This window comes from Brachypodium distachyon, chromosome 2, assembly GCF_000005505.3.
Source record: "Brachypodium distachyon strain Bd21 chromosome 2, Brachypodium_distachyon_v3.0, whole genome shotgun sequence".
NCBI lineage: Eukaryota > Viridiplantae > Streptophyta > Magnoliopsida > Poales > Poaceae > Brachypodium > Brachypodium distachyon.
Window position 1 is genome coordinate 38,782,636 of NC_016132.3, and position 15,670 is coordinate 38,798,305.

The following is a 15,670-nucleotide window of genomic DNA, read 5'->3' on the forward strand; positions in this document are numbered from 1 at the left end:
CGTGATCCCCCAGCTAGCATTGGCCCTAACCAGCAGCCTCCCGCCACCCACGGCCAGCACACTAGCCTCATGGCGCTACCCTGCCCAACCGTCACCACGGCTGGTGTGCCACCGCCGCTCTGACCACCCTCTAAGCCCAGGGTACCGTACTCCGGCAGCACCTAACTGTGAAACCCTAAGTTAGGGTGTCGACTTTACCTCACCTTCACCATCACCTCCTTCCCTTCCTTGTCGTTGTCGTCATCACTGCTCGATCTCCGCCTCACCCTCGTCATTGTTGATGTGCCTGGCCTCGGCATTGCCATCTCCAGCGCGCACATACACCCGACGCACAGGCGCCATCGCCGCCACAGCCGGCCGAGGTGTCGCCATCTTTGGCTCGCTCGGTTGGGAGAGGGATCATGAGAGAAAGAAGGAAAATGAGAGAGGAGATAGGAACAACCCAGACACATGTCGAAACGACCGTTCCGCGCGGAGCTCCACACCACGAAAGAAGTGATTTGGATTACCATGGCCAGCCGTAGGCAGGCTACTATTTTACTGTCACACGAGCAAGCCAGTGACTTTTTTGTACTCCTAATAGACTAGATCGCGTGGAGCTAATTAGATGCTGATATCCACTCTGATGCTCCACTAAGTACTCTATTAAGGAAATCAAAAGTCAACTTGTAGCTTAAGACAAGGGACCCGAGAAAACAAATCCAGGTATCGAAAGATAGATCCTGGTCAACTCCATAAACAAATCGCCCTGACGCTAAATGTCAACTCCTCCTCATCATCCTTGCCTTGGATCGGATTGCCTTGCGTTGCCGCCCCGTTCCCCCACCGTCTTCCCGGCGGCGCCGATGCGCATCCAGATCGGCGACGACCATGGGCAACCGCGCGACGAGGCTGGCCACCCCCTGCTTCGCGGCCGGCGGCGGGTCCGCCGATGATGTTGATGGTGGCGCCATTAATGGCGGCGGCATCGGCCACATCCTGAGCTTCGACGGCGGAGAAGATGGCCCGGCGGCTTTGTTGGGCGGCGCGACGATCCATGGCGTCCTGCTCCCCTCGAACCAGTCCACGCTGGGCGCCTCATCCTCCTCCTCCGTTCTCAACGCCGACCACTTGTCCGGCGGCTCCTCGTCTTCCAACTCCTTCTCCTTCCGGACGCTCGACTACTGCCCGTCCCCGTCCTCGTCGTCGGGGACGACGATGGCTTCGTCCGGAGTGCTGTCGCGGCAGGCCGCGCGCACCGACGAGCAGATCCTCGCCGACCTCTACGCCACGCGCCGCCGCCGCCGGTGCCAGCAGCTCGAGGAGTCGGCCCCCAAGAATCTCCTCCACCGCCTCCGCCGCGCCCTCGCCTCATTGCCGCTGCTGCCGCGTGTCCCCTCCAAGAAGAAGACGCAGCAGCACGCCATAGCGGACACCACCAACGGCAGCGGCGCGATCGAGAGCAACGGATGCGATGAGGAAGACGACAGAAGGGCGCAGTGGGCGAGGGGGGAGGCAGGGGAGGACAGGGTGCACGTGGTGGTCTCCTCGTCGTCGGAGACGGAGAAGAAGGAGATGTTCGTGGGCATCTACGACGGCTTCAACGGCCCCGACGCCGCCGACTACCTCGCCGCCAACCTCTACGCCGCCATCGACGAGCACACCACCTCCCTGATGTCCGAGCGCGAGGTGCTCGACGGAATGGCTCGCGCGCTGCGGCGGACGGAGGAGGCCTACTTCGCGGCCGCGGAGGCGCGGGCGGCGGAGTGCCCGGAGCTGGGGATGGCGGGGTCGTGCGTGCTCGTCGTCCTCGTGCGCGGCGCCGACGTGTACGCCATGAACGTCGGCGACAGCCGCGCCCTGCTCGCGCGCCGCGACCTCCCCGGCGCCGGCGCCAAGGAGATCAGGCGGCGGTTCGACGGGGCGGCGGATGGCGGCGGCGATCTCGTCGCCGTGCAGCTCACCATGGACCACAGCACCAGCGCTTACAAGGTGTTCGACCGATCCAGCAATATCAATTGCCATTCTGAATTATACAAGGTGTTCTTGATCTCCTGCTCGCTAATAAATTTGATGCCTGATTTGTTGGGATTGCAGGAGGTGAGAAGGATAAGGAGTGAGCACCTGGATGATCCTGCCTGCATTGTCAATGGCAGAGTGAAGGGCTCGCTGCAGGTCACAAGAGCGTTTGGAGCTGGCTACCTAAAAGAGGTCTGTGTTTCTCTGTCAACTGTTAACTGCCAAGTACACCTTTTCTTTTCTTTTGGAAATGTCAAGTCACCTAACCTAACTAACCAGTAACCATCTTTAACAGTGATACAAGATTGTGCACATATGTAACCAAATCTATTTTTGTTGAATTATGCACATGTAAAATGATACTGCATGGCTCATCCCTGCCGAAAAATAAGCAAAGGAACCTTGACTTCCGTGCACCGACCAGTTTCGAAACGACCGACAATGAAACCTCTCGGTGCAAAATCGTTAATTAATGACCTGTTCAACTTTGTTGTCGCAGCCCAGGTGGAACGATGCTCTCTTGGAGGTTTTCCGGGTGGACTACGTCGGGTCCTCGCCGTACATTACATGCCGTCCGTTCCTCCGGCACCACCGTCTCAGGCCACGTGACAAGTTTCTCATCCTCGCCTCCGACGGCCTCTTCGAGTACTTCACCAACGAGGAGGCGGTGGCGCAGGTGGAGGCGTTCACCGCAAGGTACCCCGACGAGGACCCCGCCAAGTACCTCAGCCACGAGATCCTCCTCCGCGCAGCCAACCAAGCCGGTGAGCATTCCATGGGAGAGACACAACTCTTTTTCTAAAACAGCTTGCAAAACATGTTTTTATTTCTCACTGAAAACAAAAACAAAAAAACTTATGAACTTTTTTTTATGTGATGATGCAGGAATGGAGTTCAATGAGTTGTTGGAGGTGCAGCATGGGGATGACCGAAGGCGGTACCACGACGACGTCTCCGTCATCATCATCTCCTTGGATGGGAAGATTTGGAGATCTTAATCCAGATGGATGGATGGTTTGCAAATTAAATTTTAGTGGTAGCACACAGGATGTAGTCTAAAGTTTTCCTTTACAAGATTTTTTTTTCTTGAATATTTTTTTTACAGGGATTAGTTCAAAGCTAAATTTTGATACTTGTACGCGAGCAGCGAACAAGCATGGGAGGTTATGAGAATCTTTTGAATTCTTGATTGTCGGATCCTTTTGTTTTGAAACAACGGTCCTCTCCATCATATCAATTTCCATTACCGGAGCTACTCCCTCGGATTCATAAAAAATGTTGTCCATTCTGTATTAAATTAGTACAAATTTTGTACTAAACGGGCGATACTTTTAGTTAATCGAAGGGAGTATGATTTAGTTATATAAATTTCAAGCAGAAAAGAAAATGACTCGGATCATAGTACACGCTTGGTTCTAAGAAGAGACCTCCGAGCAATGGCAGATTTGAAATGGAACGCTCTTAATCAATTCCTCGCAAAATTGATTTAGAGCTTGCCATACCCAAAATGTCGTGACTACTGTACGCTCAACGGAATATTTACTTTACATACACGAAGCTCGACCCAATTTCTTTTTTTTTCTGCGAGCCGACTCTGTTCAAATTTGCATTAAGCATTTCCAAACTTTTAAAACCTTACCAAAACAAAAAGGACACACAAATCTTGGCATTTTCGGGAGGTATTTATTTAGATTTTTCACGAACTAAATGGTCAAGGCGTACAGTACTATAGTTTTTTTTTAAAGCAACAACAGCAACAAAAATGCAACCTTTACCTCAGTGTGCCGACCACTCCCGTTGGAATCGCTTCCACTCCGTGCGAGCAGATCCGGCATCCCGCCGCCCCATGTCGCCGTCGTCGGCCCCGGCGAGCCGCCGCCACCTGCGCCTCTGGTGGCGCCGTCGCGGCCGTGCCGGCGCCGTCGCCGCCACCTTCGCCGCCGCGCTCCTCGCCGCGGGGCTCCTCCTCGCGCTCTCCTACTACGCCTCCGTCGTGGCGCCCCGCGCGGCCCCCTCCTCCTCCTCCTCCTCCTCCGGCGCTCTCGTCGATCTCACTCTTCTCCGCCGAGCCGAGAAGAAGGGCGCGCGTGAGTCCTCTCTCAGCTCTCCGCCCCTCCCTCCTGTCGTCGCAGCGGGTTCCTGCTGCTGTCTAAGTCAGCTAGCATCTGTCGTACTAGGTTCGTGTTTGATTGGAATTCTCAGAGTTTGAGCTTTTTTCTGCTGTGGATGTGATCTGCGATGCAGTGTGCTTGGACGGAAGCGCGCCAGGGTACCATCTGCAGAGAGGCTCTGGCAGTGGCTCTCAGAGCTGGCTCATCCACCTGGAGGTATGCGGCGTGTAAAATTCTATTCCCTCCGTTCCATATTTCTTGTCTCGAATTTGCCCAAAAATGGATGTATCTATTCCTAAAAAGCGTCTAGATACATGTAATATTTCGACAAGAATCATGGAACGGAGGGAGTAGGTGCATATTAACCGTGTTTCCATTTGAAACTTGATGCTGATCAACGCTTAGCTTAGCTTTGGAAAACTCAAACTTTCTGGATTTGAAATTTAGGCACCGGAGATCACTGTCAGTTTCTTGTCTGCACATTACATTCTGGTTGCAGTAGTTTTTTGTTGTTGCCAACTTGCCATTGGTTGTTCCAAACTCCCAATGCTTCCATTTTCCTGAAATTTCTGTGTTCTCTGAGCTTCAGGGTGGAGGCTGGTGCAGAAATTTGAAGTCATGTGCTTCACGCCAGAAATCAATGTTGGGTTCTTCCCGGTACATGGAACGTCAGGTTGAGTTTGCCGGGATCTTGAGTGATGACGAAGCTCAAAATCCAGGTATGTGAATTTCTTGTTCATATAGATCAAATGGCGATGCCCAGCTTTGCACGAAGGCTAAACATTTCCTCTTTATATCAGTTGTCATTTACCAGTGAGCAAATTTGCGCTGCACCTAATTTGTTTATGTCTAATTATTACTCAAAAGTTCCGGCATGATCACAATCCCAAAGTCGTATTTGCAGCATCACCAAGTCCTTACTGACTTCCTATCGGTTTTTGAATTTTTATTTTGCATCATAATCAATCAGATTATATTTCATTCGTTTGTTTCTTTTAACAGAAATACCATACTACGTAGCAGTATGCTCCTTCATATCATTTGTGTTGGAATTTTTGGCTATTTGTTACTCGAATCATCTATTATTTGCATACCATATTCAAAGAGAGGCATCGATATTATTTTGTAGTATTCTAGTTATGCATTTGAACTGGTCTGATTCATTTGACAGTATTCCAATTGCCCATTTGAACCGATGAGCTTTGATTCAATATCTCAGTGCAAATATTCCACCCCTTATTCCCTTTGCTTCGCCAGTAAAGTGGCCATCTTTCGGTACAGTATTGCAACACTATTTTCAGTTAATTGTAATCCGGAGGTTCTCATTGAGCATCTATTTTGATGTGCAGATTTTTATGACTGGAATAAAGTGAAGATAAGGTATTGCGACGGGGCATCATTTTCTGGGAACGTCAAAGATGAGTTTCAGGTCTTGTTTGCCTATTTACAACAGATGTTTTAATCACTCAGCAGGTATTCTGATTTCTGGGTACTCTGTGATTTGTTACAGAACGGCACAAAATTCTTTTTCAGAGGCCAGCGTATCTGGAAAGCAGTTATGGATGAACTTCTACTGAAGGGGCTCAAACATGCTAAACAGGTCATTCTCGCAAGCACAACCCTGCTTTTTTATTTCGTGTGGACGCATGATTCAAATGTATGAATCAATCTATAAGGATGTAACTCTGATTCTTGTTCTCCATGGATGCATGTGTTTTGAGTTTAGGTTAACTTGATAAAAATATGGAAGGTTGGATTTTGATAAATTTGGGTGTTTTATTGGATAATCTGTTAAATATTGTTTTACTGGAAAATACAATTTTAGTCTGATTTGTGGTATTGGTAAATAAATAAAACAGATCAACTACATGTCAATGGCAATAACCTTGTTTTACTTTTGTGTTCACCGATGTGTTCTGTTCATTCTTTATACCTGTTAGTGATCTATTGTAGGGACTATTTGAATATCTCAACCCATCTTTCTCACCACATCATATGTATTTGCATGCCTACAAAATGACTGGATATGATTCATAGCAGTATATACTGATTTGATACACCCATTACTTTGTCTTTGCCCATAAGCAACTTGACTCTTGTATTGATGCTATGATGCTGATACGCTATTTCCAGCCTTCAGGCTTTTCTAACAGGATGCTCTGCTGGTGGGTTAGCCACTTACATTCACTGTGATGATTTTCGTGCACTGCTGCCAAAAGATTCTAGGGTTAAGTGTCTTGCGGATGGTGGTTTTTTCCTTGATGTGTATGTTTTCAGACCACCTTTGACTGCTTTGAATGCAATCTGCCTCCCCAAGCCTTCTTTATTCTTTATTTTTATGTAAGTTCTTCACATGCATGAACAAAGTAACTAGTCAATGTCCTGACTAAGCCTACAAAAATACTTGCACTCCAAATAATCAGTGTACAAAAATTGAGCATATGAACTCTGAGATCTTAAGCTAAAGCATGACAAAGTTAAAACTGTTAAGTGAGAGGACATATTGTTCATTAGTTCTTAAATAGTTGAATCATCACTTGATCAGCCAGATTGGTGCATGGTCCCATTTGTGCCTTTTCAGATACTAGTTCATTTCAAGGCATTGTCCCATCAGCAAGCAGAAATGTTAACTTGTAGGTTTTGTCATTGGTGAGTGAGGGCACATCTGCAGTATCCTATTCTCCTTGTGACATTACTCCCTTTTATGTCATAACAGAAAACTTTATAAAACAGAAAATTGTGCTGCTTTGCTGTTGTCCAACTTATGTTATTTCCTTCATTACAGAGAAGACATTTCCAAGCAAAGAACCTTGCGGGCTTTCTATAGTGAAGTTGTCCGTCTTCAGGTCCCTTTCCAAGTTCCTTCACTGCCTCCCAACTAACGACATTGCAATTATCTGCCTTGAAAATCTCCATTTCTAATATTCAAATTTTCTTTTTCTGAATGCTTTGTTTCAGGATCTCAAGAGGAGGTTTTTGCACTGCAGTTCAAGCGAGGATCCAGGCCAGGTTAGTCTCTGCATTCCCAACTAACGACATTGCAATTATCTGCGACATTTGTATCATTATTTTACCACCGAGATTAGGTTATGCTAAGTACCATCATTAAATGTATGCCAGTGCTTCTTTCCACGTGAAGTTGTTAAAGCCATCCATACACCAGTATTTGTTCTTAATCCAGCATATGACGCCTGGCAGGTATTCTCAACTGTTCCATCAGAGACGTTCTAATGTTGTGTTGAAATATCAATCGACAAGGTAATTTTGAATTTTCATTCCAGGTACAACATGTGTTGGCACCAGAAGCATCGGACCCTAAACATTCATGGTTAGACTGTAGGTTGGATATTAGCAAGTGCAATCCTAACCAACTTAAAATTCTCCAAGGTCGATTCACCTTGCATCTTACTCTATGATTAATTTGCCTATCTTTCAGGATCTTTTTTCATGTTTTTCTATGTCAAATGAAATCTTTGCAGGTTTTAGGGAAGAACTACATGTTGCTATGAGTGAACTCAAGCAGAAAAAAGACTGGGGTATTTTTATTGACTCCTGCTTTGTACACTGTCAGTCGCTAAACTCCTTGACATGGCACTCTCCGTCTTCTCCTAGAGTCAGTAACAAGGTACCATTTCTATCCTCCATAGGGATTAAAAAAATGAACAGACAAAAAGTGCAACTGCACTATAAGAAACATTATGTTTGTGTTGCACGGCCTTCTGCCCAATTATGTTGATCATAAGCTGACGCGGCGTTTCGGAGTTTGGCGATCTGGCTTTAAATTACCAGGAACAAGAATTAGGTTTCCTGTCACTAATAAGATGAACATTTCAATGATGATTCACGATCTATAGAGATTTGTTTTTGAATATCTTCATTTTTAAATGAGTATATCAGCCCTTCATTATGTCTGTATGTTCTAGATTGCACCCATATTGCCTGAACTTAGTTCATACTTTCTGCATATAATATCTAGAAAAACTGGTTAGGATGGTGAAGATATTAGATTTTGCTCAATCTATTTTGGTTCATTCCTGCACAACTATCATTTCAATTCTAAGAATAATTCTGGTGAACAACAGACCATCGCAGAAGCAGTAGGGGACTGGTTCTTTGACAGGAGAGAGGTGAAGGAGCTAGATTGTGAATATCCCTGCAACCCGACGTGCCACAACCTGGTTTTTGATAAGCCTTTCAAGGGATGAAGTTTCTTTCATTTTTATCCTTTTTGTTCGTGGCATTGTAAATTTAGCAAATTTTTTATAGAAATCTATAAACTTAGTTGAAGTGAGGGAGACTGCATCCGCAAGTACCTCAGCTAGTTGTGAAACTTCAGATGTGGTACTGCTAGTTTTGTGGTCTCTGAAGAAACACAAGAATTCAGTAGTGAATTCTTCGTTTTGTAAACGTGAATGCGATATGAAAGAATCCCTCTTTGATGCCATGCGCTTTCTTGTCTAACTGGAAGTTGTTGCTTCCAAGTATTCAAGTCCAGTCCAGAATGTGCATTTGATGTGAACCTGAATTCTTTGTGCCCTTTCGACAGTTTCTATTGTTACATTTCGGAATTCGAATTTGAATGGATTCAAAACATGAAAGGAATCAAGATGAAATTTCGTCCAAATTTGCACGGGGCCCAGCTGCCAGTGGCGTGTGTCTGTGTGGAGAAAATAGGAGGAATGCGCTTTTATGACTAGAAAGCGTAAACACACCAAAGTACGCTTTGCTCAATCGTCCCCAAAATCAGGGAATCCCCTCCGTTCGCTCGCTCGTGCTCCTGCGATTCGATGATGGATGCTCTGGTGGCGACTCCCGTGCAGATTCGCCGCCTCGCCGGCGCGTGTTCGAGGCGTCGAGGTGGCGGCGGGGCGAGGTGCGATGCGGTGTGGGTCGGCATCCCGGCCGTCGATTACAGCGGCCGACGCACAAGACGGTGGCCGCGGCGGCGGCGGCATCGTCCACGGCAGCTTCGGCAAAGAGAGGTCACTTCCCCTCCCCGGCAAGGCGTGCCACTGAAGGCCAATGGAGATGCGTTACCTGACCTCCTGCAAGAAGCGTGCCCCCAGGTTCATATAAGTTTAGTACAGCATCAAATGCTTCACTCGGCAACTAACTTTAGAATCACTTTTGCTTTCCACCATAGGCTAGTATCGAATGTGAAGGAGCTCCTTTCATTGAAGCTAGAACCAGATGCTTGTTACTTTTCATTGAAGCTAAAGCCAAAAGCCAAAAGAGGGCAACTGTGGTTGGCTGCGTGCACACACCGAAGCTGCTTCAATCGCAAACTCGCAAACCAGAGCTTGAGAGCCAGGAGAGCACATGGAGGCGACGGTGGTGAGCCTGGGCAAGGCCGTGCTGGATGGAGCCCTGGGATACGCTAGGTCCAAGGCCGCGGAGGAGGTTGCATTGCAGCTCGGCATTGAGGATGACGTCACCTTCATTGTTGACGAGCTCGAGATGATGCAGTCCTTTCTGATGTCTGCAGATGAAGAACGTGGCCAGCACAAGGTGCTTGCCACCTGGGTGAAGCAGGTACGTGACCTTGCCTACAACGCCGAGGACAGCCTCATGGACTTCTCGCTCCTCTCAGAGAAGAAGCGATCTTGGTGGTGCAGCCCGCGAACTGCCGGGGAGCGCCGTCGCATCGCCATGGAGATGAAGAAGCTGAGGACCATGGTCGAGGATGTGAGCAACAGGAACCTGCGCTACCGCCTGATCAAGGAAAGTTGTGGCTCCAAGCCTTCTGCAGCAGAGGAGCAGGCCAGTGTTGCCACTGCGGCAATGTTTGGCATCAACGAAGCAAGGCTTGCTGACCTGGAGAAGGAAAAATCAGAGATGGACCTCCACCAGTTGATCACCAGTGAGGAGGAGGAACTTAGGGTGATTGCTGTGTGGGGAACAAGTGGTGATCTTGGGAAGACATCTGCTATCCAGCAGGTCTATGATGAACCAAATGTGTTTAGAAACTTTGGATTCCATGCTTGGGTTAGGTTGAGTCATCCTTTCAATCCAAAAGAATTCATCTACAGCATTGTGAGGCAGTTTTATGAAAAAAATCCTGAAAAACTTGGAGAGACAAAGAACATGGATTCTTTCGTGCATCCATTGAATCCACAGGAGTTACTCCGCAACTTGGGCAGTTCTATGAAAATCACCTTGAGAAACATGGAGAGACTCAGAAAAGAAAAAACACAGGAGTTAATGTTCTGATGAAGATGGAGAACATGAGCGAAAGTGAAATCGTTGATGTGTTTGACACACTAGTGAGTGACAATAGTTACCTAATCGTGATTGATGACCTCTCGACGATAGTGGAATGGTCTTGCATAAATTTTTTCTTCCCCGGCAACAAGAAACGAAGCAGAATCATAGTCTGTACACAGCAAGTTGAAGTTGCAAGCTTGTGCGTGGAGAAACCTTACCAAGTGTCTGCGTTCAACCAGTTGTCATCCGATCAAACTCTTTATCTGTTCCACCACAAGGTAAATTGTTACTATCTACTATAATTCCGTGGTTACTCGTTAGTATGTTTGATTCTTTCCTGTATGGATGGCTCATTCTTCTATTTGATTTCCGTTTAATCGAACACCCCCCTTAACAAAGTCTACAGATGAAGAACTTTAGTTGAATTGGAGGTTGGAAGATATACATAAGACTTACAGAAGTGGTGATGCAGATTTGCCCCTACATCTTAACTTATGGCAAAATGATGGACATGTTTCCTAGTAATGCTAAACATGAATGAAGCAGCCTTTTAAAACCTCTTGCTGTGTGCAACTGAAACTTTAAACATAAAGAATATTTAAATTGCATAGAGCTAAGCGCTCATGTTACTTATTTTGTCAACTGTGTAATGGCAGAGTTTACCTAATATATTGACTGGCTTACAATTTTGCATAGTAATTCCATTATGTTTTTAAGCAAACTTTGTAGTTGTCCTGGCACTAGTTTTACATAATTTTACATTACCATTTCTAGTACCTCTCAGCTCATGCTAAATGTGAAATATGTAGAGTACAAGTACATAAATTGCTCAACTTTTTTCCCCCCTCAGTTATCTTCTTTATGTTCAGGTTAGACTCGTGTCAAGTTCTGTTGTGCCTATCTCTGACTCCATCAAAGTTACAACTATCGAGAACGATCGACCCGTTCCCACCAATGAAATACAGGGGGAAAATCAAGAACTTAAGGATGCAGGTAGAGGTAAAGTTTCTACCTCAACTGATGCAAAGAAGTTCCATCGAAGCAGGACAATGACAGTAACCGATGAAGTGCTCACTGGGCGAAGAACAGAGAAATCTAAAGTGATTGAATTAATTTGTCAGACCGAGGGCAAGGAAGACCATAAGGTGATTTCTGTGTGGGGAATGGGAGGTCTTGGAAAAACCACTCTTGTCAGGAGCATCTATGGAAGCCAACAACTTAGTGGCTGGAAGAGGGCTTGGGCCACTGCATTGCGTCCATTCAACCCTGAAGTGCTCATCTGAAGCTTAGCTTTGCAACTACAAAAAGATGTTCAGGAAGATCCTGCTGGAGCAGCGGTGACTGGTAAACAGAAGGAAAATATAGCAGTGATGAAACTTCAAGAGTTGAAGGAGTAGTTAAATCGACTTCTAAATACACAGAGGTGCCTCATTGTTCTTGATGATATATCCTCCACTGCAGAATGGGATTTGGTAGAAAATTGCTTGAAAAATGCTAGACGGGTCATAGTCACCACGAGGGAGAAAAATATTGCCAAACACTGTTCAAGTGAATACAAGAATATGTACAGTCTTGAAGGTCTCAAAGATGATGATGCACTTGAGCTCTTTAAAAGAAAGGTACGTTTATAACTGTTATTCTTTCTTCCCTTCCATACGAGTTTTGCTTCATGTAATAATATATTCAGTAAGTTTTCCGTTAACTTAGATTTTATAAGTTTAAAAGCTGATATGTTCTTGGAAAATAAAAATAAAGCGTGATCGTCAATTGTCCCACTACATCCCAAATAGATCAGATAATCCTGTACTATTTCATAGACCTGACATTTTGAGGCCACACTTTGGTAGCCTCATTTGCCGCCGCAATTCTGCACTATTTCATAGATCACACAATTCTGTACTATTTCATAGACCTGACATTTTGAGACCTGACCAGGAGGTCTCAAAGTTAATTTGGAACTTTTACAACCAATCTCAGTCTAGCTACTAGTGAACATACTGTGAGCAACAACTAGGATTAAAAAAACGCTTGGTACCAAGATTGCTCGTTGAACAAATGTACCCCCTCCCCACCATCTCCATTTGTATGAAAGAAACAACTGAAAATACCAAGGACACAAATGCTTAGTGAACCTTGTATACGCGGCGAAGGATAAATGCCATTTTCAATGGAAAACTTATCGTCTTTTTTTCTAGGTCAGTTTGAGTTAAAAATTAAGGCGACATGACACTCCATAGAATACAAAATCAATCTATTCTAAAATTGTTCTATTATGCCCAAGGTGCGTATCACTTTCTCTGCTAGTCGTATGCCATCTGTGGCACGGCCGCGGGCCCACGGCCCATGCACTGTCCAAGGCAGCCTCCATTCCTCGAGCCATGTGCGACCGAGACGTGCCACCCTTCTCATGCACATGCATGTGGGCTTGGTCTGCTACATGGCTCGTCATGACAAAAACTTTAGCAGGACCTACCTTGTTACGTAGAACATGGTACCCACTGCGTGTCTGCACCAGACCACGCCTCCACAACATCATGGGGTGCACCCACGCCACGCTACCACCAAAGGGAAGGGACCGCCATCATTTTGCACTGCCAGTCCGCTGGCCCGTGTGGTGCAAAGTGTGCCTGCGTCGAGCTGCTAATGTTTTGTGCGCCAAATCAGGGCAGGTGGAACATGAGTGTGTGTTATACATTTACGTGTCATACATTTTAACACGGTTCCCTCATATACACTGTATGCACGAGTGTCCTATATCGTATGAGTATGTGTATATCTTTTGTAAAAATAATATGTATGCCTTACGTGATAAGGTGATAAGTTATGTCGATGTTTAAAAATGTGTATGCAATGTATGTGTACCGTATGAAAAAGACAGTACTGTCTTTGCAAATTAATCTCAGTATTTTGCCTTTTTCTTCACAGTGCAATGTAACATATTTTATGTTGTAGACTTGTAGTACAGATTTTTCGACAGGTACCAAAACTGAAATGGGTGGATATATAATATATCAATTCCCTGACAACTCTAGAAAAAACATATGCGTTGCAGGTATTCAAGGACAACAGTGAAAACATTAATTTAGTCCCTGATATGATGAAGCAAGCAAGGCTTGTCCTAAAGAAATGTGATGGACTTCCCCTTGCAATATCGACTATAGGTGGTTTTCTTGCCAGCAGGCCGAAAACTGTTGTTGAATGGAGGAAGATGAATGATCATATTAGCTCCGAACTGGAGATCAATCCTGAACTTAGGACAATTGAGTCAGTTCTTATGAGGAGCTACAATGGTTTGCCATACCAACTGAAGTCTGCTTTCTTATATCTGTCCATATTTCCAGAAGACCACAAAATTAGGTGGGATCGCTTGGTGAGGCGGTGGATCGCAAAGGGTTACTCAAGGGATATGCATGGCATGACTGCAGAGGAACTTGGTCGTAAGTACTTTGATGAACTTTTGGATAGGAGTATGATCCTGCCAGGGGAAGATGTAAATCATTACAATGGACAAATCAATTCTTGCCAACTTCACGATATCATCCGTGAGATATGCATCTCAAAGGCGAGGGAGGAAAACCTTGTTTTGACACTGGAGGAAGGGTTTTGTTTGAGCAGTACACAAGGTGCAATACGACATCTTGTCATAGGCAGCAACTGGAAAAGGGATAAGGACGTGTTGGAGAGCTTGCTGGACTTGTCGCATGTACGGTCATTGACTGTGTTTGGAGAGTGGAGACCGTTTTTTCCTCTCCGATAAGGTGAGGTTCCTCCGAGTGCTCGATTTGGAAAATACGGTAGGGTTAAGAGATCATCACCTGGATCAAATCGGGCAGCTCCGTCACCTCATGTACTTCTCTTTACGAGGATGTATGAACATTTACTGCCTGCCTGATTCTTTGGGGAATTTGAGGCACCTCCAAACACTAGATGTTAGAGGTACACGTATATTTGAGTTGCCAGCAACAATCACCAAGCTTCTTAAGCTACAGCACATTCGCACAACTAAATGTTTGCGAATAGCCGGCAATGTCAAAGGAGACGATGACATATTTCATAATTACACATATCGTGCTGGTGTTTCTCTGTTGAACAACTTGTCGGGCAAGTCTTGTTTACTTTTCCTGTATACGAGTCTTTATTTCTTGAGACCACAAGTTTTAGATGCTGATATGGACATGCATGATATAATCAACCTATTCCGGTTTACCATGTTGTGTCTAGCAGAGACTGGTGTTTTCTGGGATGATCGGGTGTATGGTGTTAAAGTTCATGTAGGGATTGGTAAGCTGAAGGCCCTGCAGACACTGGGTGTTGTCAACATTGCACGGGGCAATGGAAAGGCCCTTCTGAAAGAGTTGGGAGGGCTCACTCAGCTGAGTAAGCTTGGAGTGGCTTTTGTTAGCGACAAAAACAGCAAGGAGTTGTGGTCTGCCCTTTCTGGTCACAATCAACTTCGATCTCTGTCAGTGCAAGGTGGGTCCTATGAGGACGTGTTGGATGGTAGTTTGGGTGAGGGTTTGTGGCCGCCAAGCTGCCTGGAGAGCCTCAAGCTGTGTGGCAAGCTAGTCAGAGTGACCTCATGGATCCATCAGCTTCAGAATCTCTCCAAGTTGACGCTAGAGTTTTCCAGTTTAAAGCAAGATGATGCCATACAAGCCCTTGGGGCGCTACCAAATCTTGCAGTGCTACGCCTGAAGCAGTGGTCGTTCAATGGGAAGCAGCTCCATTTCCAAGGCCCATCTTTCCCAAGCCTCGCGGTGCTGGAGTTTTATGGATTATTTAACCTTGAATCAGTGTTGTTTGAAGAAGAGGCAATGCCTAGGCTGGAGCTGCTGCAAGTTGATTGGTGCAGGGAGCTGAAGGAAATCTCTGGGCTGGCAGTCCTCACAAACCTCAGGGAAATTCGGCTTGGTGATTATGTTACCGATGAATTGAGGGAAGAGGTGAAGAGTCAGGTAGCGGAGCATCTGAAGCACGTCAGACTGAATCTCTCGTGAACTCCCTGTATATGTGTGTGTATCGGTCATCTTCCCTTGTTTTATACGGTATTGATTTCGTCAATACGGCATTTTCTTTATGTTCAGGTTATACCCGTGTCAAGTTCTGTTGTGCCTATCTCTGACTCCATCAAAGTTACAACTATCGAGAACGATCGACCCGTTCCCACCAATGAAATACAGGAGGAAAATCAAGACCCTAAGTATGCCGGTGGAGGTAAAGTTTCTACCTCAACTGATGGAAAGAAGTTCCATCGAAGCAGGACAATGATAGTAACCGATGAAGTGCTCACTGGGCGAGGAACATAGAAATATAAAGTGATTGAATTAATTTGTCAGACCGAGGGCAAGGAAGACCAT

General features: G+C 45.8%; 2 protein-coding genes and 1 pseudogene across 4 annotated transcripts; all 3 read left to right on the top strand.

The window, feature by feature from the left end:
- Positions 1–777: 777 nt before the first annotated feature.
- Positions 778–3,563, top strand: LOC100837168 (putative protein phosphatase 2C 46). The gene is made up of 4 exons (XM_014898931.2): positions 778–1,971; positions 2,077–2,190; positions 2,498–2,762; positions 2,884–3,563. Exons 1-4 carry the CDS (start codon positions 871–873, stop codon positions 2,994–2,996), a joined length of 1,593 nt encoding a protein of 530 aa, XP_014754417.2. The 5' UTR covers positions 778–870; the 3' UTR covers positions 2,997–3,563.
- Positions 3,564–3,677: 114 nt separating this feature from the next.
- Positions 3,678–8,553, top strand: LOC100837473 (pectin acetylesterase 5). Of its 3 annotated transcripts, XM_003566643.4 has the most exons (12): positions 3,768–4,085; positions 4,243–4,325; positions 4,699–4,828; positions 5,459–5,538; positions 5,620–5,709; positions 6,250–6,374; positions 6,895–6,955; positions 7,068–7,118; positions 7,230–7,307; positions 7,391–7,496; positions 7,589–7,734; positions 8,192–8,553. In XM_003566643.4, the coding sequence occupies exons 1-12, from the start codon at positions 3,845–3,847 to the stop codon at positions 8,312–8,314; spliced, it is 1,314 nt and encodes a 437-aa protein (XP_003566691.3). In that variant the 5' UTR covers positions 3,768–3,844; the 3' UTR covers positions 8,315–8,553. The 3 variants fall into 3 exon arrangements, with proteins under 3 accessions (XP_024314061.1, XP_014754416.2, XP_003566691.3); XM_014898930.2 differs by lacking the exon at positions 7,230–7,307 and having other exon boundaries at positions 3,765–4,085; XM_024458293.1 differs by lacking the exons at positions 7,391–7,496; positions 8,192–8,553 and having other exon boundaries at positions 3,678–4,085; positions 7,230–7,367; positions 7,589–7,731.
- A 69-nt stretch (positions 8,554–8,622) lies between these two features.
- Positions 8,623–15,348, top strand: LOC104582773 (annotated as a pseudogene).
- Positions 15,349–15,670: the final 322 nt, after the last annotated feature.